This window comes from Ictalurus punctatus, chromosome 23, assembly GCF_001660625.3.
Source record: "Ictalurus punctatus breed USDA103 chromosome 23, Coco_2.0, whole genome shotgun sequence".
Classification (NCBI taxonomy): domain Eukaryota; kingdom Metazoa; phylum Chordata; class Actinopteri; order Siluriformes; family Ictaluridae; genus Ictalurus; species Ictalurus punctatus.
This window is the reverse complement of record NC_030438.2, coordinates 2,466,352-2,493,257: the sequence shown is the minus strand read 5'-3', so window position 1 is coordinate 2,493,257 and position 26,906 is coordinate 2,466,352. Positions and strand designations below refer to the sequence as shown.

Below are 26,906 nucleotides of genomic sequence, written 5' to 3'. Positions count from 1 at the left end.
AGTATCTCAAAATATTAGGAAAAAAAGAATTTATAATACAGAAATGTCGACCTTGTGAAAAGTGTGTTAGTTTATGCGCTGATACTCGGTCGGGGTTTTAATCCTTCTGCAGGAATTACTGCGTCGGTGCGGCGCGGCGTGGAGGCGATCGGTGTGTGGCACTGCCGAGGTGTTCTGGAAGTCCAGGTTGCTTTGATAGCGGCCTTCGGCTCGTCTGTATCGTCGGGTCTGGTGTCTCTCGTAGATTCTCTATGGGGTTCGGGTCCGGCGAGTCGGCTGGACGATCGAGCACGGTAACACCACGGTCAGTAAACCAGTTACTACTAGTTTCGTCACTGTGGGCAGGGGCCGAGTCCTGCTGGAAAAGGAAATCAGCATCTCCATAAAGCTCGTCAGCAGATGAAGCATGAAGTTCTCTAAAATCTCCTGGTAGACGCTGCATCGACTCTCGACTTGAGAAAACACACTGGACCGACACCAGCAGATGACATGGCAACCCAAATCATCACCGACTGTGGAAACGTCACACTGGACTTCAAGCAGCTTGGATTCTGTTCCTCTCCACTCTTCCTCCAGACTCCGGGACCTTGATTTCCATCCATCCATCTTCTATACCGCTTATCCTTCCTTCAGGGTCACGGGGAAACCTGGAGCCTATCCTAGGGAGCATCGGGCACGAGGCGGGGTTCACCCTGGACAGGGTGCCAGTCCATCGCATTGCACAATCACACAACCATTTATACACCACAGACACTTTAGACACGCCAATCCGCCTACCGTGCATGTCTTTGGACTGGGGGAGGAAACCGGAGTACCCGGAGGAAACCCCCCTTCATTTCCAAATGAAATGCAAACTTTACTTTCATCTTCCCTGTGATTTTGCTTGTGTTGAAACCTTTTTTGAGTTAATTCGCTGATTAGATCTCTTCTCAGGTCAACGTTTCTGTATTGTAAACTCTTTATTCTAATATTTTGAGATGATCCTGTATGTGTATACATATACATATACGTATATAGGTGTGTGTGTGTGTGTGTGTGTGTGTGTGTAACAAATCGGGACACGCCATCATGACACGCTACCCTTCTTTTTGGTGGTTTTGAGCAGCTGCAGGTGAACAGAATGATTCTTTTTGTCACGTAGACTCAGTCTGTGAAGCAAGTCCTCCACTTCCGTCTCTCTGTTTGGACAGAGGAGGTCAAACGCATCGCCCGGCTGGTAAGAAACATTCTCATTCTGCAGTGATGATCACAAATCAGAGCACGTTAATTTGCATGCTCAAGAAGCTGGCGATATAACAAACAATGTGGCGATGTTAAACACCGCATCATCATCATCATGCTAACCGCTTAACCTTTTGGCTCAGTTACAACATTGTCATAATTTCATTTACAAACACGTCTATGTGTAACTGCACCTGGCATCACTTTCAACTATCGGATGTTGCTGCGGCTGAATTTTGGCAAAAATGAAACGGAATAAATAAATAAATAAATAAATAAATAAATAAATAAATAAAAACAGGGTTTTGAACAAAAAATGGGTTTTCCTGCCATATATACTTTTTTTTTTTTTTTTTTTTAAGGGAATCTCCATAAAGAAAGAATAAAGTCAGGGCTATAATCAGGAGAGCAGGATGGAATTGGCAGGAAAATCTGTTGGGTACGTTTTAAGTTTCATTTGAGAGCAAGGACGGCAAGCATACCTTTATATCGAGCTCCAGCAGGATGGCAGGTTTCACCGCATCATCCCGAGTTAAACGGACTGCTCTTGAAATCGGCACTGCGTGAAAGCCTCGTGCGACAACATGAGCTTCCTCCTACAAGAGAAATTCCTTTTAGCACAGATACAAAATAAGACTCCGGGGCAGGTTTTGTCTCGATTGTGGTGTTTCAGCTGTACTTTCTTTGGCCGTGTTACACTGTTATAATAATTTGAACACACTTTCCGTTATCGTAGCATCTGTGATACTGTTTATTTATATCAAATGTATTTCTTCTTTGGATGATAAACCCAACCCCATATGCATTTCCTGTATTAAGTCAGTTAGGGTATCAACTATTTTTTTTTTTTTCTCCGTAAGAGGTTATTTCGCAATAGCTAAGACAGTGGTTTATTTGTGCTTTCGATTACTACATTCGATTTTGAGCGGGTCAGAGGTTTACGTACACGTTGGCAGTATTTAGAGGCATTGCATATTCATTGTTTAAACTTGAATCAAACCCTCGGGAAAGCCTTGCGAGACCCCCGCAACATGCTGCTTCCACCCCCATGCTTCATGGCTGCTTCGGATTAAAAGCCCCACACTTTTTCCTCCATATTATGTACAAAGAGGGACATTTTTGTTTCGACTGACCAGACAACACACCTACAAAAAGAAGGTTGGTGCTCACCTGCACACTTTTTTTAATTTTATGCTGGTCTTAGAATATGGGCTTCTTCCTTATGTGACAACCTTTCAAACCATGGCGATGTAGGTCTCTCTTAATGGTTGTTATACCGTACATACTCTCGTACCCTCGCCCTCACCAGTTCCTTCGTTGTCGTCTTAGGGTGCAGGTAAACCTTTCAAACCACACTTTATACACCCCCGAGAGTTCATTTGTGCCTCTTTCCTGAATGACGCCGTGTCTGTGTGGCTCCAGAACGGTTATATTTGCATCCAGTTGATCGTATAGATGCTTATGGTACCTTGAGTTGTTTAGAAATTTTCACATATCAGCAATGGGATTTTCATATAGTATCAAGAGCACCGTCTCTAACATTTACAGCATCTCTACAGCCATAGGTACACTCCCGATTAACTCCTAATTATGACCGTTGGCCAATCGGAAGTTTTAAAAAAAAAAAAAAAAAAAACAACGTCGATTTCTTGAATATGCCATGATAGGGCGAGCACTTTTCCGCTCTCTGGTGTTTTCTGATGCATGCTTTTACGGGCTAGCTGATGCACAGGATTATGGGATATGTGGGACGGTGTCATTATTTCTTGATAACGTGTTGAGTGCACAGCAAGAATTCTGCCGATTAACCAATTACCCATCAGGCTATAGGCTAGCTAGTGATCAGGCCTAGTGGTTCCTAAAAACTCTTATCAAAGACATAAAAATTTCACCGTATTGAACAATACTCTACAGCCACCATGTCCGACTTTTGCTCCTCGTCTGTCTTTCCTGTAACCGACCGGGGGGGGGGAATAAATCAATAAATAAAATCTCACCTCTCCAGTAGGCACATCCCCAAAACACACCTCTAGGTAAGATGGGGGAAGTGCAGGGATGCTGAGTGAGGACTGAGAGAGCGGAGCTATGGATCGATTCAAAGACGCCTCCAAAGGAGTTTCCGCGTCCAGGCTCTCAGTTTCAGATTCCGGTTTGAATTTCCCTGCATCGACGTCACTGATATCCAGCAGCTTAAGGCTTCGCGCGGTCGACTCGAGTTTCTCCTGTGCGGCCACCAATTGATGACCGTCGCTCAGAGAAATGCTTCTAATGAGATCGGAGGCAGGCATTTTGGCAAATATCTTCTTTAGTGCGTCCCAAAGTCCGTCGATCCACGGGTCCAACACGACTTCCAGCCTGAAAAGGAACCAACGACTGATTTGGAATTTTGACTAAAAGTCTAACAGGAATGAAAACTTACACGCTAAGTAGTTCTGCACATCACGACGTTTCTATTAAGTTCTATTTTCATCTTCTATGTAATACGACACATAGTTTAGCCCTGCCGCCGAAGTTCATTCGGCCTGATGCGGCATGATATTACAGTCTATGTTAAGTAATTTGACGGCCTCGGTCCTTACCCTGTTCCGTCGTCAGCGAGACCAGTTTCGTAGAAATGATTTGCGCCGAGTTCCTGTAGACGTCTGTCAATGGTTTTTCCACAGTTGCAGAAATCTGTATAATTGGTGTCCCCCAAAGCTGGATGACACGAAAAAGATGGTTATTCTCGCACTCTGAGAACTGGTGGTGTCCATTATAATTAGTCTCGATAATCATTTACCCAACAGTCCGTAGTGCAGATGAGAGAAGTGATCACGGGGCAGAGATTTCTTCTTGATGCTCCTGACAAATTTCAGGGCAGTGTCTGGAGGTTCACCATCTCCCGTCGTGGAAACGACAAAAACCACAGGGTTGTGTTCTTTCTCCAAGTTGTACTGCAAATGTGAACGGAATCGTTGAGATAAATCAATCGCCTCCGAGCGTGAGAGAAAACCGCCAACGTGATTACGGCTATGCGAGTTCACACGGTGACCTGGCGCCGATATTACATTTTCAGATCGTGATAACTGGCTATTATTTTATTACAGGATCGCCGTAAATAATGCAAAATCCAGCAAACTTTGCAACGTTTTGGGTAGCTTGCGAAATTTTCCAAATTACGGCAGATTTTCGGCACATTTGGGCCAAGACGCGTCACGTGACCTCATCGCGACGTGCATTCGGCCAGAGCCTTCTTCGACTCACGTGCGGTGAACGCGAGTACAGCTGAAAGGACTCATTTACCGACAAACATCGCGGCGAAAGACCGTGCGAGACATTTTCGAGCGACCGCAGTTCCGCCAGTTCGGGTAGTTTTCCGCAAAAAAACAGGACAAAAAAAAAATAAATAAATAAAAAAAATCAAAAACAAAATCCGTGAAATCCTATACGGACTGGTTTATATATTATCGCGATAATGTTTTTAAAAATGTCTAATGTGGTTTTCAAACTTTCTTGAAGAAAGTCCTGACAAGGTAACAGAATTATGGAATTGTTCTCCTGTGATACTTACACATCGTGACTGACAGGCACAGAGGACACGCCTTCTGCACTGGGATTAATCCTGAGGTTTTTAAAAAGGTGCTATACAGTATATTGAAACTTGCAGCATGTCCTACCTTGTCCGCTTGGCTCAGGCAGCTGACGTCTGCCTCAAAGCCATGCTCGGCGGCCTGATCGGCGAGCTGCTCGGCTATGGACTGAGCTTGACCTTTCTGCGACCCGTACAGTATCAGGAAGCGAGATGGTAAAACCCCACGGGGCATGATAACGTGGACACTGTGGACTGAAAATCAAATGCAGGATACATCTCATGAATCTTGCCAGTTTCACACATAGGTTATACCTCTAGGATGACCCCCTACCTCCGGTAAGTGGCCAATTATTTTCCGTACGAATACCTAGAAAATAGCACCACGGACATTTTAACATCTCTCTCGGTTGCCGCTCTGACTAACGCCCCTCTAACCCGGTCACGGACTTACAGGTAGACGACTTCCTCTGGTCATAGCTGTGCCGTATTCTTAACATTTTTTTTTTTTACTAACAGATTTAACGCTGGTCTGCAGGAAGTCTGCAGCCCGGATGGGCTGATCTGAACACAAAATGTCGCCTGAACTTTTTCCAATCTTCAACTGTCAAGCCTGGGCACCACTGTGGCCTCAGATACATGGCCTGTTCTCAGAGAAGAATTCGCTCGACGTGCTCTTCTTCCGTCGTCGACATCCGCCTCAAGATTTGATGCGTTTTATGTCCGGAGATGCTTTTCTGCTCATAACGTTCGTAAAGAGTCGAGCAACCGTAGCCTTACTATTAGCTCGATCTCTGTCTGGTCATCCTCCTCGGACCGCGCTCATCAACAAGGCATTTACATCCACAGAACTGCCCCTCGCTGAATGTTTTACGGTTCTCTAAAGAGACTGTTCTGTGAAGATGTGTTCACACATCGAAAGAAGGCGATCCTCCCTCGACCTTCTGCACTAATTTAAACTGGAATGCAGCTGTGTAGCAGGTTATCGTGTCCCATCTGGCTTCGGGAACATCGTATCATCATGGAGAAGATGAGCCATTACTGTTCATTTCTGTGACGCACTGCTGCAACTAATCCAATTTTGTGATTATCAGGTCATGTAAACACCCGATTTCATTAATCCTAGACATTTGCTCAATTTCAGATCAAGCCTGATGCGTCGGTGATTTGTACGGTAGTAGAGGAAATTCCGTCTCTTTTCGGAGAGCCGGTGTAGACGGCCCAGCTCACCGAGAAGCGCTGATTCTTTCAGCTCTCAAACGACTCATTCCGAGGTTTTAGTGTTGGCCTATTAAATGATTGAAACGGTTCGATTAAGTCTCCTTGTGATTCTTGTTATACACCCATTCTGAAACGATGTGTCGCCAATTACCAAGAACATTTAGAAAAAGGCATATTATATGTATATGTAATATATATATATGTACATATATATATATATATATATATTAGTTCTTGCATTACTCTTCATCTTGGACTTCTTTCAGAATCAGTCCTGGCTGGAGATCATTACAGATACAATTGGCAGTGAGCAGAAAAGCTATTACTCAAAAATGGCTGCAGCGGAGTCCTTCAGCGACAGCCCAACGGATTGAAATTGTACGTGACGTATGGAAAGGCTTACTTACAGACTCACTGGACACTTTAATAGGGACACCCGTACCTCTGCTCATTCGTGCGATAATTCGATCGTGTGGCAGCGGAGCAGTGCAGAACGTTCTGCAGATACAGGTTAAGAGCGTCTGTAAATGTTCTCATCAAATATCAGAACAACGTCCGTCAGCCATGAACAGGAACTTAAGGCGACCGTACGCACAGGCTTCTCGAAAAACCGAAACGGTTTTGGTGAGCCTGTGCCTACCGTGACCTCAGATTCATATTCTGGGCTGACAGGAACGGATGTGGTCTTCCGCTGTTGGAGGCCATCTACCTCAAGATTTGATGTGTTTTGCATTCTGAGATGCTTTTCTGCTCACCACGGTGGTAAAGAGTCTCTATTCAAGTTACTGTAGACTTCCTGAATCAGTCTGGCCTCTGAGCTCTCTCATCAACAAGCTGTTTCCGCCCACAGACCTGCCGCTCGCCGGGTTATTATTTTTCTCCGCACCGTCGAGATCCCAGGAGATCGACGGTTTCTGAAAGTCAGTGAGATCACATTTTTCCCATTCTGATACTCAAACATTAACTGAAGCTGTTGAGCTGGATCTGCGTGATTTTATGCCGTGTGCTGCTGCCACACTGACTGAATGAATAGTTACATGAATTAGCAAGTGCATGGGTGTTCCAGTATTTAGCAGATGCCCTTTTACAAAGAGACTTACAGAAGTGCTGATATCTTTTTTATAAAAAAATCCTCATGCTAGTTCTCTAGGTCACAGACTAAGAGTACCTTCAACAAAAGTTTGTGAAAACTTTGTGGTTTTATATTGTTGGCATTAATTAAAGAATATGAAAAATAAAGAAATTGAGCCAACACAAACCCATAAATTAAGTCAAATACGAGTAATTCAATTATGACTAAAGATATACCACTGTATAAATAGAAAACCTTTTCTGTAGTTTGTTTCTAGATTTTGACCTTTTCAGGTGCTGTTACACTGCTATATATTCAATGCAAATTTTTTTACTGGCATAGAAGTGGGTCAAAATTACTTCCACTTCTGCTATTACAGTAGGAGGAAACCAGAGAACACGATGGAAACCCACATGAACATGAGAAGAACATGTGAAGCTCCGCACACAGACACCGGAACTCAGTATAGAACTTAGGTATCCCAATATTTGCCTAAAAAGAGTCGACTCCGAATATTCGCCTAAAAGATTCGGCTCCGAATATGCGTCTAAAAGTGTCGGCGCTCAAGATTCACCTAAAAGCGTCGGCGCTCAATATTCACCGTAAAGAGTCGGCTCTTAATATTCACTAAAAAGAGTCGGCTGTTAATGTTCACCTAAAAGAGTCGGCTCTTAATATTCACCTAAAGGATTCGACTCCTAATATTCACCTGAAAGAGTCGACTCCGCATATTTCACCTAAAAGAGTCGGCACTTAAACGTCACCTAAAGGAGTCGACCCTTAAGATTCACCTAAGAGTCGACTCCAAATATTCACCTAAAAGAGTCCACTACGCATATTCACCTAAAAGAGTCGAATACGCATGTTCACCTAAAAGAGTCGACTACGCATATTCACCTGAGAGTCGATTCGTTGGCAAAGGAAACAACGTTCTCGTCCAGCCTCGTCAATAACAAAAGATTAAAACTCACACTACGTGTTCATGTGAACATTAAACACCTGTATCGTATGATGATAATACAACAATAACTGAACGTGTTCAGCAACACGTTCCGAAAAATTTAACTCCTTTCAGTTGACCTCAGACACATCTGATGTAATCGAAGCCTGGATTAACTAAAGCGGGTATTAAATGCGGGTTGAAAAGCAGAACCGCAGATATTTCTGTATAAAACGCAGAGACAGTTGATACACAAACTTACCTTTATATTACTAACAACAGACACATAGCCTCCGACAGAGTTTACGTTTTACATATGACAGCACCACACGAGGTTCTCTTAAACAACGGAAATACAACATAAAAGCGATACGGAAAATCAGCCCTTTTTAAATAATAAGAACGCCCTTCGCGCCATAGATAACTTAACATTGCGGTCGATCCAGATGCTATAGAAAGGTGCTGTTGTTGGTGCGAGAATAAGTAAGATCTCGCGATAGTGGAACAAACCATCTGCATTAAACTTTTTATTTTTTGAAAAGTGTGTATAATGCGTTGTTGAATGCCTTTAGTTCGAGCGCTTGTTGTAATATTTCAAAAGTTTATTGTCGCTTCGTGGGTCAAAACTAAAGAAAACATAATAATACGTGTGGCCTCTCTGTCTAAAGGGATTTGGTTTCGTCCGCCTCGCCCCGCCCCGAGATTCTTCTAGAAGGCGCCGGCGAGGTGCACACAGCCTCGGTTGGATATAGTCCTCTGAAAATAACAATAAAAAGAGTTTCTTTTGAGCTGTGTGTGTTTCGCCGTTCACAATGTCCACTTTGGGAACCCTCGCGTTCGATGAATATGGACGGCCTTTCATAATTATTAAAGACCAGGATAAGAAATCTCGTCTGACCGGCCTTGATGCGCTTAAGGTATTTTCACTGAACCCAACGGGCTCATACCAAATGCCCACATAGGGGCCTAGATTAGTGCACTCTCTTTGGTGTGAAATAATGGCGAGTGCGCCATATGCAGTGCACTCTTTATCTAATCGGTTACTCATTTGGGATTCGGCCATTTGAGCTAACTAGCCGGCTAGCTAATTTAGCCGGACTTCTTTCTTTTTGAGTTTTACTAGTTTCATAGTCTGTGTAGACGTTTAGTATTAAAACTTGATAGATTTCAGGGGTTAATGTCTAGTCATGTCTGAGACCAGTGTAATATTTATTAATATGTTATTGTTGGGGCTTAGTTTAGCTTAGCTTAGCTTAGCTAGCGGCGTGCTGCTCTGCACATGTGCTGCCTTTTATTTCCCGTTTAGCTAGCGGATTATCGCAGTACTGAGAACCTGATTATTATCAGACGTTATATTTATTAATCTTTTTTTTCTAAATAGTGTGTGGCCATGCACGTTGGATATTTTTTATTATGTTTTTAATTAATAAATAAAAACAATCATGTTTTTGGTCAGACTGCACTTGTGCAGGGAAATGTGGTGTTTTAAGGTTATATCACGTGTTTAACTGCATCTCTGTTTTTCAGTCCCACATCATGGCTGCAAAAGCTGTTGCCAACACCCTGAAGACCTCACTGGGTCCAAATGGTAGGACACATCATTAATTATCCAAATCTCTAGTGGGTTCTGTCCCAAATCTGCTACATCACTGATGAGAGTTAAAATCATGGCATTGGGGGGTTAAACACAACAATAAAATCATAATTTGAATATTATTTGTCTGAGCTGGTGTCATACCCTCTGAAATTGAACTTCTCGGTTTGCAAGAGAGCACGCTAAGATCTGAAATGTAAATTTGCACTTTAAAGTCCATGTGAAATCAAAATGGAAGTTTTGTGGCGTTTAGTATGGATATGTTAGCCTTAAGGTTATCTCTGACACAATTTGCATTTAGAAGGCACGGTCGAGGTCGTACGTTTAGGTACGCCTTGCAGAATCTGTAAAATGTTCATTATAAATTTGAGAGAGAGAGAGGTATGGTAATTGCATTTTGTTGCTGTTTTAGTTCTGCCCTGAATAAGCTGTTTCACACAACAGCTTTTTACACCCTGTGTAATCCACAAGACACAGTAATAACTGAATTTACACCCGCGAACCAGTTCAAAAGTTTACATATGCTTGATTCTTAATACTGTGTCGTTACATCGATGTTTTGCGAGAGTTCTTCACGAGTCCCTTGTTTGTCCTGAACAGTCAAACTGCCCACTGTTCTTCAGGAAAAATCCTCCAGGTCCTGCACATTCTTTTCTCTTCCTGCATGTTTGACCCCTTTCCAACAGCGACTGTATGATGTAGAGATCTATCTTTTCACACTGAGCATCAGTGAACGTTCGCAGCTCTTTGTAGTAGTCGTGTACGAGTCCGTCAGTTGTCCTCCGTGTGAAAAGATGGATCTCAACATCGTATAGCCGCTGATGGAAAAGATTCAAATATGTATAAAATGCTAGAAAAGCAAACAATGTGCAGGACCTGGAGGATTTTTCTGAACGGTGGGCGGTTTAACTGCTCAGGACAAACAAGGGACTCTGTTTTTATATACACACACGTCATTGATAATCAGCATTTTATACAGTTTCCCAACTGTACATTGGTTAAGAAGGAAATTGCTTGAATTCGTGTGCTTTTTTTTTCTAATGTCAGGTTAACATTAACCCGGGCTGTGTGGTAAGCTAAAAGCTATAGATATAAAAAGGGGGATGAGCCACTCAATAGGTCGCGTGCTGACTTCCTGTTTCAGTGGAAATTACTTGTGCGTCTCATCAGCTCCCTCGGTTGTGTATCAGTATAATCTGCATGAGTTCGGGCACCGGTAAGGTAACCGGCTCGCTACAAATTGGGACACCGCTGACTCAATTTTCCGGCAACATGACTATGTACTCGCGTTGTAAAACATCAAAAAAAATTAACAAATGAAAAACATTTGTTTTATATGTCGTACGTTTGTTAGCTTAATTACACTACTTTCTGTCATGGTACGTCAAGCAGGATCATGGACTAACTAGTGGATTTTATGAAACGCTTCAGTCATTAGACTGAATCAAACCCTATATAGAAGGTAAAATAAAGTTAAAAATCGCTACCGTAAGTAATCATTTGAGAGGTACAACAGTAACAAGCTACTTATAGTCGTAGAAAGAAGTTGTCAGAGTTAGGCTGCCGTATTTTTCAAGCTTAGCGGCTTTGCAAAATATGACCTCTTTTCCAGTGAAGGAGCATGGTGAGCATCGATGGTCCCAAGTTTTTGTAGTGAATTGTGGGATTTTTTAAAAAAAAATTTAGGTAGAGAACGTTCCAGTGCACTGGAAGGATTTTGCGATTGAGACGGCCCTTAAAATGGCCGACTCCCCGATCAGGGCCCTAGGGAGCCGATTGAGATGCAGCATACGCTAACGCATTGAATAATGCTGCACATTTCAAGGCACTTCACAGGAGCTCTTAAGGGTGTACAATTGTATGGTTGGGAAAATGTAGGGGGAGATTTGTCTCCTGAATTAATTTGGTTCACATTTTGCAGGACTTGATAAGATGATGGTGGATAAGGACGGAGAAGTGACGGTCACCAACGATGGCGCTACCATTCTCAGCATGATGGACGTGGATCACCAGATCGCCAAACTCATGGTTGAGCTCTCAAAGTCTCAGGATGATGAGATTGGAGATGGCACCACTGGTGTTGTAGGTGAGAAGCATCACAACCTCAAAACATACATAGGGGATTTGAATTGGAGCCCCCCCCCCCCCCCCCCCCCCCTCTGTTCCGAAAAAAAGGCGTATCGGATAGAACAGATCAAAGTTGTGTCCCAAATGACGTACTATAGACTTACACTATGCAGTATGTACTCTTCCGTCACAGTGGCACGTGATGTGAAACGCTGATCGCTTTAGCAGGACACCCAGAATCAACATTACCTTTTATGACCTGTCTCCATCAGACGGAGGCGTAATCGTAGAGTGACAGCGGAAAAAAGTGTGTCCTCCAAGGCAGGGAGGCATTTTATATTAAATGTAGCATAGAAGACTGTAACCTGCAAACTTTACAAAGTGGAGCTTGTGTAGCACAGAAGCGCAGCAGTGATGTACGAGCACAAACTTGTTTATATCCAAAATGCTCCACTGTGTGCAAGGGGTTGGGGAAACCGGTGGCAGTTGCTTAAGAGGTTCAGGTTAATTCAAGTTTGTCATTATATGCTGTATTTGTGCGATGCAGTGTAAATTCTGTCGTTTATTATAACGGCCGCGACGTATTCGTAACGAGGCCGCGTTGCTCCTCACTCGCAGTTTAGACGGGATGATGCGCAACGGGAACACAAGTAAGACCTGTAACGTGTAATTAAAACACTACAGTCAAAGTAAACAAGTAAAACACAGTCTAAAGGCAGTGAGTAACATGAACCACAAGGTACAGTGAAAGTGAGATTTTATTATTAATTTAGGGCTGTAGTTCGATCCGTTAGTTGGGGTTTTTTGTGCATCCATGAAAAATACTGCGTATATAAATATAGTTGGACAAACAGTTGTGTTAATATAAAGTTTAGTTTGAAGTTTATATTTGTAACACTCAGCTTGTGGATTTTATTTTAGTTCTTGCCGGAGCTCTCCTCGAGGAGGCCGAGCACCTCTTGGACCGAGGGATCCACCCCATCCGAATCGCTGATGGCTACGACCAAGCCGCGCGCATCGCCATTGAACACCTGGATAAGATCAGTGACAGTTTCCCCATCGACATCAACAACACCGAGCCGCTCATCCAGACAGCCATGACCACACTCGGCTCTAAAGTGTGAGTTCAGGTTTACTTCTATTTTATATACGCCTGTCAAACTCTTACCTTCACATTTCAACAGCAGCCTGTTTGGCAAATGAGTAAAAGAGCAAGCTGTAGAACAGATAGTCAATACCAATAAGTAGTGCACAGTCACCGGGGATTGTAATTATACACTTACTGCCCTCTTTATTAGGAACACCTGCATATTTCATGCAGTTGTCTAATCAGCCAATCATGTAGCAGCAGCGCAAAAAGTCACACAGATACAGGTGAAGAGCTTCAGGTGACGTTCACCTCGAACATCAGAATGAAGAAAAAGTGTGATTATCTGTGATTTTGATGGTTGTTGGTACCAGATAGGCTGGTTTGAGTATGACAGAAACTGCTGATCTCCTGGGAATTTCACACACAATCTCTAGAGTTTACACAGAATGGTGTGAAAAACATTGCGTGAGCGACAGTTCTGTGAGTGGTAAAGCCTTGTTGATGGGCGAGGTCAGAGGAAAATGGCCTGATTGATTCGTGCTGCCAGGAAGGATATGGTAACTCGGATAATCACTCTTGTCAGCCAAGAACAAGAATCTGAGGCTATCATGGGCATAGACTCATCGCAACTGGACCGGTCCTTTTTCAGATGATCATTCTGCGCTCTCTCTCTCTCTCTCTCTCTCTCTCTCTCTCTCTCTCTCTCTCTCTCTCTCTTTTCAGGATTAACCGATGCCACAGACAGATGGCAGAGATTGCAGTGAATGCCATTCTTACCGTGGCAGATATGGAGAGGAAGGATGTGGATTTTGAGCTCATCAAGGTGGAAGGGAAGGTTGGAGGTAAACTGGAGGACACTCAGCTTATCAAAGGGGTCGTCGTGGACAAAGAGTTTAGCCATCCTCAGATGCCCAAGGTACCGTGTGTGTGTGAGAGAAAATATAAAACAAAGACTTGCCGTATTTTTTTTTTTATTTTTACGTTTTTAAATAGATCATTTAAATTAGACAGCCATCTTTCTACATCTTACCAAGCTTCTTTGAGCTGTCTCTATTTTGGTTCCACACCGGATCAGGTTATGGTGCACAGACACTAAATAACAAAATTATGACCATATTGGGCTGGCATTTTAAATGAATGGATTAACTTGACCTAATATACACTATGGCTAAAGGTTTGTGGACACCTGGCTATCATACCATTTCCCCAACCGTTGCTTCAAAGTTAGAAGCACACAGTTGTATTGAATGTATTTGTATGCACATTCTAACAGATTCTCTCGACTTTGTACGGGTGCTGTAGCGTTTGAGCTCTTAAGAACATACTGCACTGCATGTTCCTCACATAGTTCCTGCCCTAGGCTGCACCTGATATTTGACTAAGGCTTTTATGTAACACTCAATTCATTTGCAGGTCTTAAAGGACACAAAAATCGCCATCCTGACATGCCCGTTCGAGCCACCCAAGCCTAAAACCAAGCACAAGCTAGACGTGACCTCAGTGGAAGACTATAAAGCTCTACAGAAATATGAGAAGGATAAATTCCTGGAAATGATTCAGCAGGTCAGTGTGTGATCTCTTGTATAGGAACCGATGATGGTATATATTTGATCGCTAAACAGTCTAATCAAGCAAACACTTCTACATGCATTGTGCATCTAAATGTGTTAATTGTGAGTTGTATATCAAGTAGTGGGTGTGTGCTGATCACTGAAATGGAGACGTTTTCTGTTAGGGGCTGTTTGCGTAACTTTTTTTTCTTTTTCTTTTTTTAAATGGAACGAGACTCCAGTGTTACTGCATTGTAACATGGGTAAATCCGTAACTTGGTTTACCCCTATGGCAGAGTCTTCAGAATGGAGGACACTGTTTTGTGTAACAGCTACACCGTTTATTTTGCTCATCAACTTGGAGAAAAATCTGAGGTCATGATTACAGCTGCTATAACTTGAATAATAACAGGAACTAACTTGTTTCATAGACATTGAATGACATTAAATGTAACTACAAACTGCTAAAAAAAAAATTTAATTTGAAAAATATTAAATAATACTTGGTAAATTGCTAGAGAGTAAACGGTGATCGCATCACAGCACTTTGTCGTTGATTTGCCTTTAACATAACAGAAACGTGAGTTAATTCACAAGCACATAGGCCTCTATTTCTGGGTAGAAGTAGAATGGAGCGCAATAGTGAATCTGTTGGGGCAACAATACAGCTACTACTGTACCATGTAGCACGTGTGTGCAAAACTGTTATCAAGCCCACCAGTTTTATTGCAGTTTAAAGAAAAGGGGGGGGGGGGGGGGACAGGCCGACCGATTTCACGTGCAATATGTAGGCTTCTTGCTTAGATAACAAGAATGGCATAGGAGAGAGAGAAGGATATTCTACTTTAGTATGAACAATAAGCGGTACATGAATCGATCTATTTGTCGATGTCACTGTGACCAGGTGAAGGAGAACGGCGCTAATCTTGCCATTTGCCAGTGGGGCTTTGATGATGAGGCAAATCACCTGCTGCTGCAGAATGAGCTGCCTGCCGTGCGCTGGGTCGGCGGGCCCGAGATTGAGGTAAGTCCAATTCTGACACTGTATTTATAATGTAATTATACTGATTAAGTTGTGGTGTGTCTTGTTGTTTAGTTATTGGAAGTCCTTGTTCTTCTTGTTTCTAATCTCATTTCTCTGATTTAGCTGATTGCCATCGCTACCGGCGGCCGCATCGTGCCCCGATTCTCCGAGCTGACTCCAGCGAAATTGGGCTATGCTGGCCTGGTACGGGAAGTCTGCTTTGGCACAACTAAAGATCACATGCTCGTGATCGAGGAGTGCAAGAATTCCAGAGCTGTTACCATCTTCATCCGCGGAGGAAACAAAATGGTAATCGTTAGGACTTTATCGAAACACTCTGACTCTTCCCAGTAGGGTCTAATAGTAAAGAATAAGAAGTTGTGAAGTCATCAGAACACACCTTTTTAAAAAAAAAAAAAAAATGTAAAAAAAACTCACTTATGTTTGTGGTATAATGTCCTCAGATTATCGAGGAGGCTAAGAGAGCGCTCCACGATGCACTGTGTGTTATTCGTAACCTGGTTAAAGATAACCGCATGGTTTATGGCGGCGGTGCATCTGAGATTTCCTGCGCGCTTGCCGTTAATGAAGCTGCTGATAAGGTACATTTTAATCACGCTGTCTCAATTGTACCCTGTTATTACTACCACCATGCCTATAATAATGGGAATGTTTTAATTGAACGATTTCTTCCCCCCTCAATAGTGCCCCTCTCTGGAGCAGTACGCCATGCGGGCATTTGCTGATGCTCTCGAAGTCGTTCCCATGGCATTAGCAGAGAACAGCGGGTTGAACCCCATCCAGACAATGACCGAGGTCAGAGCTCAGCAAGTCAAAGAAAACAACCCTGCACTGGGAATCGACTGTCTGCGCCTGTCCACTAACGGTACGTAGAAGTGCTCGGCCAGAGGATCGCTTCTCTGATTAGATAAAGATGGTTAGGGGGAGAAAAACGTATAGTATTAATATATTCGATGACACTGCTGCCAGATCACTGTGCACAAAGCTGATGAAGATTAGGGGTCTAAGTCCCAGCACTAGAATTTTTTATTTATTTTAAAATAGTGTTTAGAACTGAAAATCCATTCAGAAGTAAAACTTATCTCCTGCTTAAACATTGTTCACTTTATAATTTTTGTTGGTTTCATTCCATATATTCCATTCAAATGATGACATGCACTCCTAACTGGGTTAACGGTAAGTAAGTGTTATGGTCGTGTCCACAAACTTTTGGCCATATAGCGTGCAAGTCGTCTGACGCTTTCAGTACATTGGATCCCAAATATGATCCCCCTTCGAGCCAGCTGTGTCGGTTCTTGGAGTGCATGCTTGTATTGTCTGTGTCTATGTAATTAACCATTCCAACCCTTTTTTTTTTTTTTTTTTTTTTTGTAGGCTCAATCACTGACAACCAGATACTGATGCTCATTAACTAATCACTTTTTTTTATTATTATTATTATTATTTATTCTTTACAGACATGAAGCAGCAACATGTGATTGAGACCCTCATTGGAAAGAAACAGCAGATTTCTCTAGCAACCCAAGTGGTGAAGATGATCCTGAAGATCGACGACATCAGAAACCATGGCGAACCAGAAGACTGATCGCGTCTCCAGCACTCTGACGTCGTTAAGCGTTATTTATCATTGCATACAGCACTCGTATACCGTGTAGATCAGAAGCAACCATTAAAATGTTCAAACTTAACGTTTCTTTTCTTGTCGGTTTTAATAGAAAGTACAGCATTTAAGTACTCGGTTGTCCCTCTTCCTAACAATGTGCACCTCAATACTGCGATCAGATGTAAGCATCGGTAGATGAGTTCATCCGTCCATCCAGCCAAGATGCTCGTTAGAGTGATGCCGCTAGCCGTTTAACGTTTGTAGGATTTATATGGAATCGTCACTGTAACCATCGAGACGAACCGATTTGGAATCGATTCAGACGGTCACGCTCAGAGCACCGTCAAACGTCGGGGGGGAAAATGGTTTTCTTCAAAAGCTTCCTTTTTGCCCGAAGGGTGTTTCTAGCATAGAGATTACTAACGAGAAGGACGAGACTTCTTAGTGGAGGCCTCTCCATCAACGCAGAGTCGTATTTATTTGTTCTAGATTTAAAAAAAAAAAAGACTAGGTGAACGTTTTGCATATGACCTCTTCACTTGGTTCCACACTGATTACTTTTTCAAGTCGTTTTTAAGATTTGTACTCAAAAGGTAGTGGTTAATAATAGCACTTAGGAAATGTCCTAATTTGTTTGCCAGATCTCAGACCCTGGTCCTGTGTTAATGATTGCCAATACACACAGACTCTGATTATTACAATACATGCACACTTAAGATCTAGGTGTGGAAATGCTAAATATCTCACAGTAAAATCTAATACTCCTGTAACTTAGGCACAGTGAACCAGATATTGTGGTAATAAAACTAAGATTTATTTCAAAATGAATGACAATTATTAAACGACCCAGGATTAGTTAAAAGTCAACAAAAGCACTGCTTATTTCATTCCATTAACAAGATTTGAGCTTTCTGATGGACACGTTTCTGCCGTCTGGAAGCGAATAATAGTATAGTAAAGTAAAATAATGAAAAATACCTTACAAAGCACTCGTAGTACTTGCTTGACAACAGAAAGCCCACAACGGCTAAGAAAACAATTCAGTCTTGGTACTAACTAGGTTCCTTAATACAACCACAAAGTGGATCATTACATATCTACCAAGCCTATGCGTTATAATATGACTAATCTCACAAGCATATGGCCAAATGTCTGTGGACAACTGACGATCATACACCTAGATTTAGTTCCTCTAGTGCCGATCCAATAACCGCCCCTCTTCTGGAAGGCTTTCCAGTTCATCCCAAAGATGTTCAGTGGGACAGAGTGCAGGGCTCCGTGCAGGCCTTCTTCCACGCCATCCGTGAGAAACCATTTCTTAATGTATCTCGTTCGTGTTCCGGTGAAAGGAAATTGTAATCCTACAGCATACAAAGACATCCCATACAAGTGCGCGCTTCCAACTTAATGGCAACTGTTTGACGAAGGCCCAAATTTTGCTCAGGTGTCCAAATATTTTGCCATATACATATATATATACATATATATATACACACATATATATACATATATATATACACACACATATATATATATATATATATATATATATATATATATATATATATATATATATATATATATATATATATATATATATATATATATATATATAAAAACAAACTATTATCTCCATGTATGGGTAGAACGCGTACTATGGTTTCTCAATCCAAGTTGAAGCGTCGCACTATTTCTAAAAGTAAAATATGATCTCCATAAACATACAATTGTAGATCTTGAGTCGTCGATTAGTAAAGCCTTTCCACGACCAGTTCTGCCTCTCTCTGTGAGAGAAGTTACCCCTCTCCCCTCCCTCACCCCTTCCTGCTCAGCTCACCCCCTTTAAGATGAAAACCCTCCTCGTTTTTAATACCCAGTACTTCCACTCAGCTCAGGGCCATATTTGAAGTGGGTCTGTACAACTTCATAAATTTTACATCTCACGTTGTATATAAAAAAAAAATAAACGGACAGAAGGATGTCGGAGAGCAAAGGCTAATAATAAACCGATTTTAAAAACCGTGTTATTTAACAAGAGAAAAACCCATGTAATCATTTACTTGGTGAATCTGTCTATATGGGGATAATTTATTTAACATTTAAGGAAGGAATCTCCAGTGTCAGTTTGTAACAGTAAATTTTCTACCACGGGAAAGTCTTCACCTCAGAACCTCAGGGGTTTCTCAGAAACATGACAAACTGCAGTTCTTTTGTCTTAACATCGAGAGAAAAAAAAAAAAAAAGTCTGGTAAAGGAAGACTGCTTTTAAACTGTTATAATGCAAAGGATTTCAGAAAAAAAAACAAAAAAAACTGATATTCCACAGCATTATATATAACGATAAACAATTAAACATCACAATGCGTTGTTCATTCATATACTTTTTCGTGTTAATCTTTGGCGAATCGCTGTGATGTAAAAGGAAAGAAACCCTTTGGGACATGCTGCTATTGGAGAATAAACTTCAGTATGATAATCTCATATTAATGTTCATTTTGCACTGCCTTAAAAAAAAAAAAAGGTGGGGCTGCTTTCGAAGTATGTTTTGGGTTAATGTCCATCTGCACCGTGAAGCACTGTCCGGTGAGTTTAGAACCATTTGACGGAAACTGATAACATAGCCCTATACACTTTAGAACTCATCCTGCTGCCACATCAATGAATAGAAGGAAACCATCTCCACTGGCAGCCAGACATGCCCACACCCTAACACTACCACCACCACCACCACCACCAGGTTTCACAGATAAGGTAGTATAATTCAGATCATGAGCTCTTTTCCTCCTCTTCCCTTTTACTCGTCTCGTCCCCCAATCCTGGTGAAGCAGATCCTTGTTCCGTCTGTGCATCAGATGCTTCCTGTTTTTCCTCCTTCACGTGTTTTTTGCCATTTTTAACTCTTCTTTTGTTCTTCCTCTCTTTGATGTTTACGGTAGACCAACTGTATTTACTCTGGTGAAGTCTTCTCTTGATCGTCGACTCGGACACGGACACGCCTACCTCCTGGAGGGTGGTCTTGATCTGGCCAACTGTTGTGAAGGGGTTTTTCTTCACCAGGGAAAGAATTCGTCTGTCTTCCCCCTCGGTTGTTTTCCGTGGTCTTCCGGACCTGTGGTTGTTCATGAGGTCCCCGGTGTGTTCTATCCTTTTAAGGACAGCCCAAATAGTTGATTTGGCCACACCTAATGTTTTTGCTATCTCTCTGATGGATTTGTTTTCGTTTTTCAGCTTAATGATGGTTTGCTTCACTGGCAGCGACAGCTCTTTGGACTTCATATCAAAGGTTAAAAGTTTCCAAACGCAAAATGACAATTTAAGTCAATTTTTTTGCCTTTTATCTCCTTATTTCTAGGGGAAATAAACGTATCCTGGTATTTTAAGAAACCTTTATGTACAACTGCTAGTACAAAGCCAGGTAATTTCTTTTAAGGAGAGTGTGATGATTTAAATCATGTATTACACCACAGCAGCCTCACCTTTAGACACCAATCAGGTCTTGGATCATCATCAACATTGGGGGTAAGATTGTCCCTTTTGGAAGCATTTAAGTGAAACCTAATAATTTGCACCGGATTAATTTTACATGTACTTATTTAACCAGTTAATCATGTCCTCCCTGGCCTCCTGAATGTACGGTTTGTCCGACGGATTGACGTCTTCTCGTTTACGGTGCACAAATCCGTGACTTTGATTGGGGAAAACCTTCACCTTGAAGTCGACAGTGCACTCGTCCTTCAGTTTTTCCTCAAGTGTTGTCACCTTGGGGAAAAAAAAAAAAAAAGTCAAATATAATTAACATACATTATAATTACCAGTTCAGAATTCCCGTTGTACATCTTACCTGGTCAAGTGGTATCACGGTGTCGTTTTCACCAAAGATGAAGAGCGTCGGACTTTTGAGTTCATAACAATCCTCTCTCGCACGAATGATCCCTGCAAAGATCATATTACATGGGTAAGTGTGTTAATAAGCATCGGAGTTAGTTACTTAAAGTAAGGCAAGTCCTTACATACTGTACTCAAGCATGGTTTGCAATTGTCCACCCTACCGCCATATTACTTCTCTTTGCTTGAACTGGGGAGCGTTTCTATGGGTTTGGTGATGGGTGGGGTTTTTCTTCGGAATCACCCCTTTCACTTTGTGGCGCAAACGGCGACCACTGAACGCAAATAAATGTTCAGCGTTTTTAAATTTCATTTCAGTGACTAAATTTATTCAAGTTGTTCTCTTATAAAACACTATTATGACTGTACTAGCAACGTGTGACGTTGACATCAATGAGGCAGGCAATCATTAAAGATGCAAATATACCTCACGTACATGTTCATACAGAGCTTGTGTGTGTGTGTGTGTGTGTGTGTGTGTGTGTGTGAGAGAGAGAGAGATTGTTCATGTACTCGCTTGGGTATCTTAAGACAGATGTACGTCTGGAGAATTAAAAGCGCCATCCACTAGATGGCGCACAAGAGCCAAAATATCCCTGTCCACCTGGTTTCCAAATCAAACTGTAATGTTTAGTGAATTCGTGTGCAGCAATGTTAAACAGACTGATGAGCTCCATTTCTCTTGAAAACTTTTCTGCTGTCAGCGTGACTTATGATCCGCGTCTCAAATCATAAACCGTCACTGTGCATTCAAAAGTATTTACTAATGTAGAAAATCTGGAAGACTGGTGCTCAGAATGGACCATTCCGTAAGCTCAAAGAGGTTTAAGATTCAAACTATTACAGTTAGTTCCAGTGCAAAATAAAATAAAAAGCAAGCAAACATTTCAGAACTTTGTACTGGGGAAATTGTGTACATCCTTTATCAAAATGTATAACTATCATTTTTTTATTTATTTTTTTTTCGAGTGAGTTACCGTAGACTGACACTCCAGCCTTGACTTCAGGATATTGGAGAGCTATGTAGTGTGTGGCCACGCCACCCCAACAGAAACCCACAACTCCGATCCTTTTAGCTCCACGTTGTTCCTTGAGGTATTTCAAAACCACATCCACCTCCCTGGGTAAATAAAAAAAATACTTCATTAATAAGTTCATAATAAAAATGGAGCTCAATTTGGATTAGGGTTTGGACTACTGATTGAAAGGGAGCGGGATTAAGACGGTCTTTGAGCAAAGCTGTTGAAACCTGTCTCAACCGTAATAAAGACGTCAGTCAAATGTGTACACTATATGGCCAAAAGGTATCTAGCCGTACGTGGGTCTTCCCCAAACTGTTCCCACCAAGTTGGAAGCACAGAATTGTCTAGCATATGCTACAGCGCATGCTGTAGCACCATGATTTCCTGTACCAGGCTCATCATCATCAGCGCCTGACCTCACTAATATTTTCTAGTGATTGAATGGGCAAATCCCCACAGCCACAGCTGGAAAGCCTCCTCAGAAGAGTGAAGGTTATTATAACGGCAAAGAGAGGACTAAATCTGGCATGGGATGTTCAACAAGCACATATGGATACGACTGTTCATGCCACATACCTTCAGCCATACAGCGTATAATACAAGACATGCCAATGATTAAACATTATGATTAATGATTTACTTGTTGATATTGGTGGGTTTTTTGTCCTCAAGCCAATCCTGAAACGTTGACCAGTCACTTGAAGGACACCATGGCTCCTTTCCAAGAAAGAAGTCAGGGCAAACAGCACTGTAATCAGAAGGGAAGGGAGGAAGGAAGAAAAAAGAAAAACAACAGGTAAACTCATACAGTTCATTCTGTAGTTGCAGAAGATACAATTTGTGGCTGGATTTAATAAAGGCTATTTGTGCACATATTTTGATTCTTCTTTCAAAAAGAGCCCATTTTGCCACATACGTGGCAAGAATTTGAATTGGAATATTTGAAATAAAGAATGAATAAATATATTACACATATCCATTTGAAGCGAGCATGTCAGCCATGTATCGCGTATTGGGGAGCTGCCATCCAAAAATGTCCTGAATTACAATGACCGCTTTGTCTGTTGGTGCTTTAGGTTTTACCACATAAGCTTTAACATGCTCAATCTGAACCTCTTCACCGAGACTGCCATATTCCATCCTGTCCCCAATGTCACAAGGGCAGGGCCTGGCTTCATTTGCCATCTAAAAATTGAAAGGATGTTTTTATGTGTTTGTTTTTTGTTAAAAAAAAACAAAACAAAAAAACAACAAAAAAAAAAAAAAAAAACACCTGCTGTGCTGTAGCATTTACAGAAGTACATGCTACGTCTAAATACATTTCAATGCAAACACAATAAATACATTTCACTGTCATGCAATGATTAGAGAATATGAATAGCTGAGTCACTGCTGACTTCCACTCACGACTTCTACTTTACCTTCACAGTAATAACGTGCACTATAATAACCAAGTTCGTGGACACCTGACCATCACAGCCAGCCTTTCTCAAAGATGGAAGCACAGAATTGTATACAATGCCTTTGTATGCTGTAGCATTAGGATTTGCTTTCACTGGAACTAAGGGACCCAAACCTGTTCCAGCAGGACAATGCCCTGTGCACAAAGCGAGTGCAAGAAAGATGGAATGCCAACTGTGCGACTGGCCTCCTCGTCCAACATCGGCACATGAATGCACTTATACCCTCGTGGCTGAATGAGCACAAATCCCCACAGCCATTCTCCAAAATCCAGTACAAAGCCTTCCCAGAAAGAGAGTGGAGGTTAAAACAGCAATGGAGGCACTATATCTGGAATGGTATGTTCATCATGTATATATGGGTGCAAATGGTCAGGTGTTCGGATGAATGGAATCGTAAAGCTTGGATGATTACATTTTTTAAATAAACATACGCAATTTTTTTTAATTATTTCTATTAACAAAAATCAATGCAGCAAAACACATGGTATCGCTAATGATCTCAATTGTAGCATGTAGACTACGTTTTAAAAAAACATGCAAAGACCAAGAATAGGATTTAACACTAAAAGGAAAGCTCACGTCACATTATCTTGGTTAGCGACATTAATGTCACACCTGGCGTAAACCCTACTGTTAGTCATTTTTGCATATTTGATGAGCGTTTCCGCAGAGTGAGGTTTTTGTGCATACGAACGATGAACGGTTTTTTCTTGACTGCCATAAGACCAGCTAGGACAAATCATGACCGGTATGGTTGTAGGCACTGAATTACAAAACAGATCAGATAACTTGGATTCTACATTTCACCAAAATTGAGGGACGGGAGGGCAGTCACAAATCATGAAGAAAGGTACATGGTACCTTTGACACACTCTGAATAAGGGATCGCTCATGACGTTCATGTGGTGGAGTTTAACAAACCACGTCTCCAAAGCTTGCCCAATGGAAGTGTAATATATGCGGCCTCCACCAAAATGTAATAAAATCTGGACACTATACCCTTAAATTGTTTCTGCGAAGTAAAAAAAAAAAAAAAAAAACATTTCTACTTGGGTGAGCAACCACAGGACCATGGGACAACATGCACTTTCAGTTTTGACCTATAAGCTGCAAGTAAAAGAACAAGGAGGAACCTGGAAAGCCAAACGTATTCTTGATTTCACTGAACAAACATTATAACCATTTCATTTTTATTTCACCACACCGGGCAACCTGGTCTGAGAAATTCTGAGTGTAATCTCTGCCTCAAGATTGTGTCATTTGAGAGATCTTGCATTGGATTAAAGCGAAATCATATATAGTATTACTCCTTATTAATCGAATAAAGGCATTCCTTAATACGCTGGGGTCTTTCAGCATTAAACGTAATGAATTCACCAAGGTCTGTTATGTATGAGACTTAAAGTCACTGTTTTTCTTCTGTCTTCCAATAGATCACACTGGGTTTTATGTTGCCTGTATGCCAGGTGAACTTTGCTACTCTGCTGTTTAATCAGTAAGTGTACAAGTTGATGGGAAACTACTCAACCCATTTCCGAGGACGTGCACAAGCGGCACGCCAGACAAGGATAGGTGCGGCAGCCATCTTGTGAACATGTGGTTTATAGAAAGTATAATCCAGTCTTTATAACCTGTACTACATCCGGACTCGATAATGTAACAGGTTACATTACTAATGCAGCAAACTACTTATCCAGCTGACCCTCAAAGCTAGATGAACTACCCGATAGCTGTTTATGTCGAACCCAAAATCTGCTACTTCAGTTCTTTGCGAACACACATGCTTCTTACTCACATGATTACTTTCGTGAGGACATTTACGTAAAACTACAATTAAGCACATGCATTAGATGTATGCTCTTTAGTTACAACTGTCTGACTGAAACACCCACAGAGCAAGTATATCCATCTGCATCCTGCAGGATTATAAAACCACGCCCCCTACAAGGCACACCCACTATTTTAAGTTATGCACACAACAAATACAATTAGGGTAAGGGTTAAGCGGCGGTCACAAGACTTTCAGCATGCAAACCTTCCAGTGACTTCCATTTATACGCATGTGAATGCTGGAGACCGGAAGCGAAGAAGTTCAGCATTTCGCTGCGTTCCAAAGTTCAAGTCATGGTGTGACCTCTTCTGAAAATCCAAGATGGAGGAAGCACCAATTATAGTGGTGTCATAGCATCCTGTTTTATACAACACAGCTTAAAATAATATCAAATCAACATCTAAAGAGAAGTTGCCAGGATTGTGTGCAGGTACATTTTAACGTCGGAGTGTGAGGTCAGATCCAGTCTCCGCCCACATTCGCAGCGGTCTCCATAGAAACTTTGCATGCTGAAAGTCTAGCGTAACCGTCGCCAGGGAAAAGCGATATGGACTTAAAACTATATCATGATATTTTCTGAACCTCCAAGCAGTTAAACACCCCCAACAACGCCCCAACCAGTTAAACACCTCCAACAACGCCCCAACCAGTTAAACACCTCCAACAACGCCCCAACCAGTTAAACACCTCCAACAACACCCCAACCAGTTAAACACCCCCCTCAACGCCCCAACCAGTTAAATACCTCCTCAACCTCCCACCAGTTTAACGTTAAACACCCTACCCCGACCAGTTAAACCTCAACTTGAAATTCCCACTCGTCAGCTTGGAATACTCTTCCCAGCTGACAGTTCCATCCCTGAGTGACGTCATATCAACATGGCCGCTCACAGCCTCAGAAACCAACAAAGCAGCGCTCAATACCTTTAGATTAAGCATGCTTTAAACCCAAGTACTTACTTTGGACGAAATCAACGCATAGACATATTCGCTGGTTAACACTGGGGGTTTTTGAGGAGGAAAATATACATCCCTCACAGTTAGCGAGCTAGCTTGTTGCTAACAAAAGACGAACATGGAGGCGCCCGTGTTTTTGTTACACCTCGCAGGTGAAAATGGCACCGTTTCGTCTCGCAAATACCCACTTACAAGACAAGACAAACGCAGATTCATTGGCTTTTCCACGCTGCTCTTTATTCCGTAAGCGGAAAATGAATTAAGGTCGAATGAACTCGTTCCCGAGGATTTGCACAAGCGACGCGCCAAACGAGCGCAGGATACGCGCGGAAGCCATCTTGTGTGCGCGTACGCGTGGCTTATAGCAAATATTATCCAGATTTTTAAACTGCACAACGTCCAGACTCGACCACGGAACAGATTTACGTTACTAATGCAGCAAACTATCCAGTCGACCCTAAAAGCTCGCTATCTCGCCTTCAATAACACTGTTTATGTCTAACGCGAAATCTGCTACTTCTTCGCAAACACATACGTGTTTCTTTCTCGCTTTCATGAACGAATTTGCGTAAATCTACAATAAACCATAAGTATTAGTTGTATACTCTTTAGTGGATTTTGGTGCATTTCACTTACCGTGTTTTTTTTTTTGTACTGAAACGGTTGTAGCGATTAAAAAAAAAATAGTCTCCGAAACTGGGAAAGGAGGAGGGAAAACACTCATTTATCTGAGCAGGGCCCCTTTAGAAACGCCCACAGAACAGTTGGATTTTTCCA

General features: G+C 41.9%; 3 protein-coding genes across 3 annotated transcripts in view; 1 reads left to right on the top strand and 2 right to left on the bottom strand.

The window, feature by feature from the left end:
* Positions 1-8,441, bottom strand: part of mtrr (5-methyltetrahydrofolate-homocysteine methyltransferase reductase) — a 38,798-nt gene extending 30,357 nt beyond the window's left edge. Inside the window, exons 1-7 of the mRNA XM_017453220.2 lie at positions 8,285-8,441; positions 4,878-5,044; positions 4,001-4,154; positions 3,801-3,918; positions 3,219-3,576; positions 1,704-1,817; positions 1,081-1,234 (exon numbers count right to left, since the gene is read on the bottom strand). Of these exons, the coding sequence (XP_017308709.1) occupies positions 1,081-1,234; positions 1,704-1,817; positions 3,219-3,576; positions 3,801-3,918; positions 4,001-4,154; positions 4,878-5,024 (1,045 nt within the window). The 5' untranslated portion in view covers positions 5,025-5,044; positions 8,285-8,441. The remainder of the gene's footprint in view (positions 1-1,080; positions 1,235-1,703; positions 1,818-3,218; positions 3,577-3,800; positions 3,919-4,000; positions 4,155-4,877; positions 5,045-8,284) is intronic.
* Positions 8,442-8,718: 277 nt separating this feature from the next.
* On the top strand, positions 8,719-17,056 carry cct5 (chaperonin containing TCP1, subunit 5 (epsilon)). The gene is made up of 11 exons (XM_017453221.3): positions 8,719-8,939; positions 9,550-9,610; positions 11,538-11,702; positions 12,605-12,803; positions 13,497-13,689; positions 14,187-14,336; positions 15,228-15,347; positions 15,471-15,656; positions 15,812-15,949; positions 16,053-16,233; positions 16,826-17,056. The coding sequence occupies exons 1-11, from the start codon at positions 8,835-8,837 to the stop codon at positions 16,951-16,953; spliced, it is 1,626 nt and encodes a 541-aa protein (XP_017308710.1). The 5' UTR covers positions 8,719-8,834; the 3' UTR covers positions 16,954-17,056.
* A 3,287-nt stretch (positions 17,057-20,343) lies between these two features.
* cmbl (carboxymethylenebutenolidase homolog (Pseudomonas)) lies at positions 20,344-26,889 on the bottom strand. Its single transcript, NM_001200723.1, is given in 8 exon segments — positions 20,344-20,730; positions 20,813-20,904; positions 21,834-21,976; positions 22,519-22,626; positions 22,849-23,063; positions 26,766-26,769; positions 26,772-26,803; positions 26,806-26,889. Coding segments are annotated over 8 exon segments (822 nt in total). The 5' UTR covers positions 26,854-26,889; the 3' UTR covers positions 20,344-20,550.
* Positions 26,890-26,906: the final 17 nt, after the last annotated feature.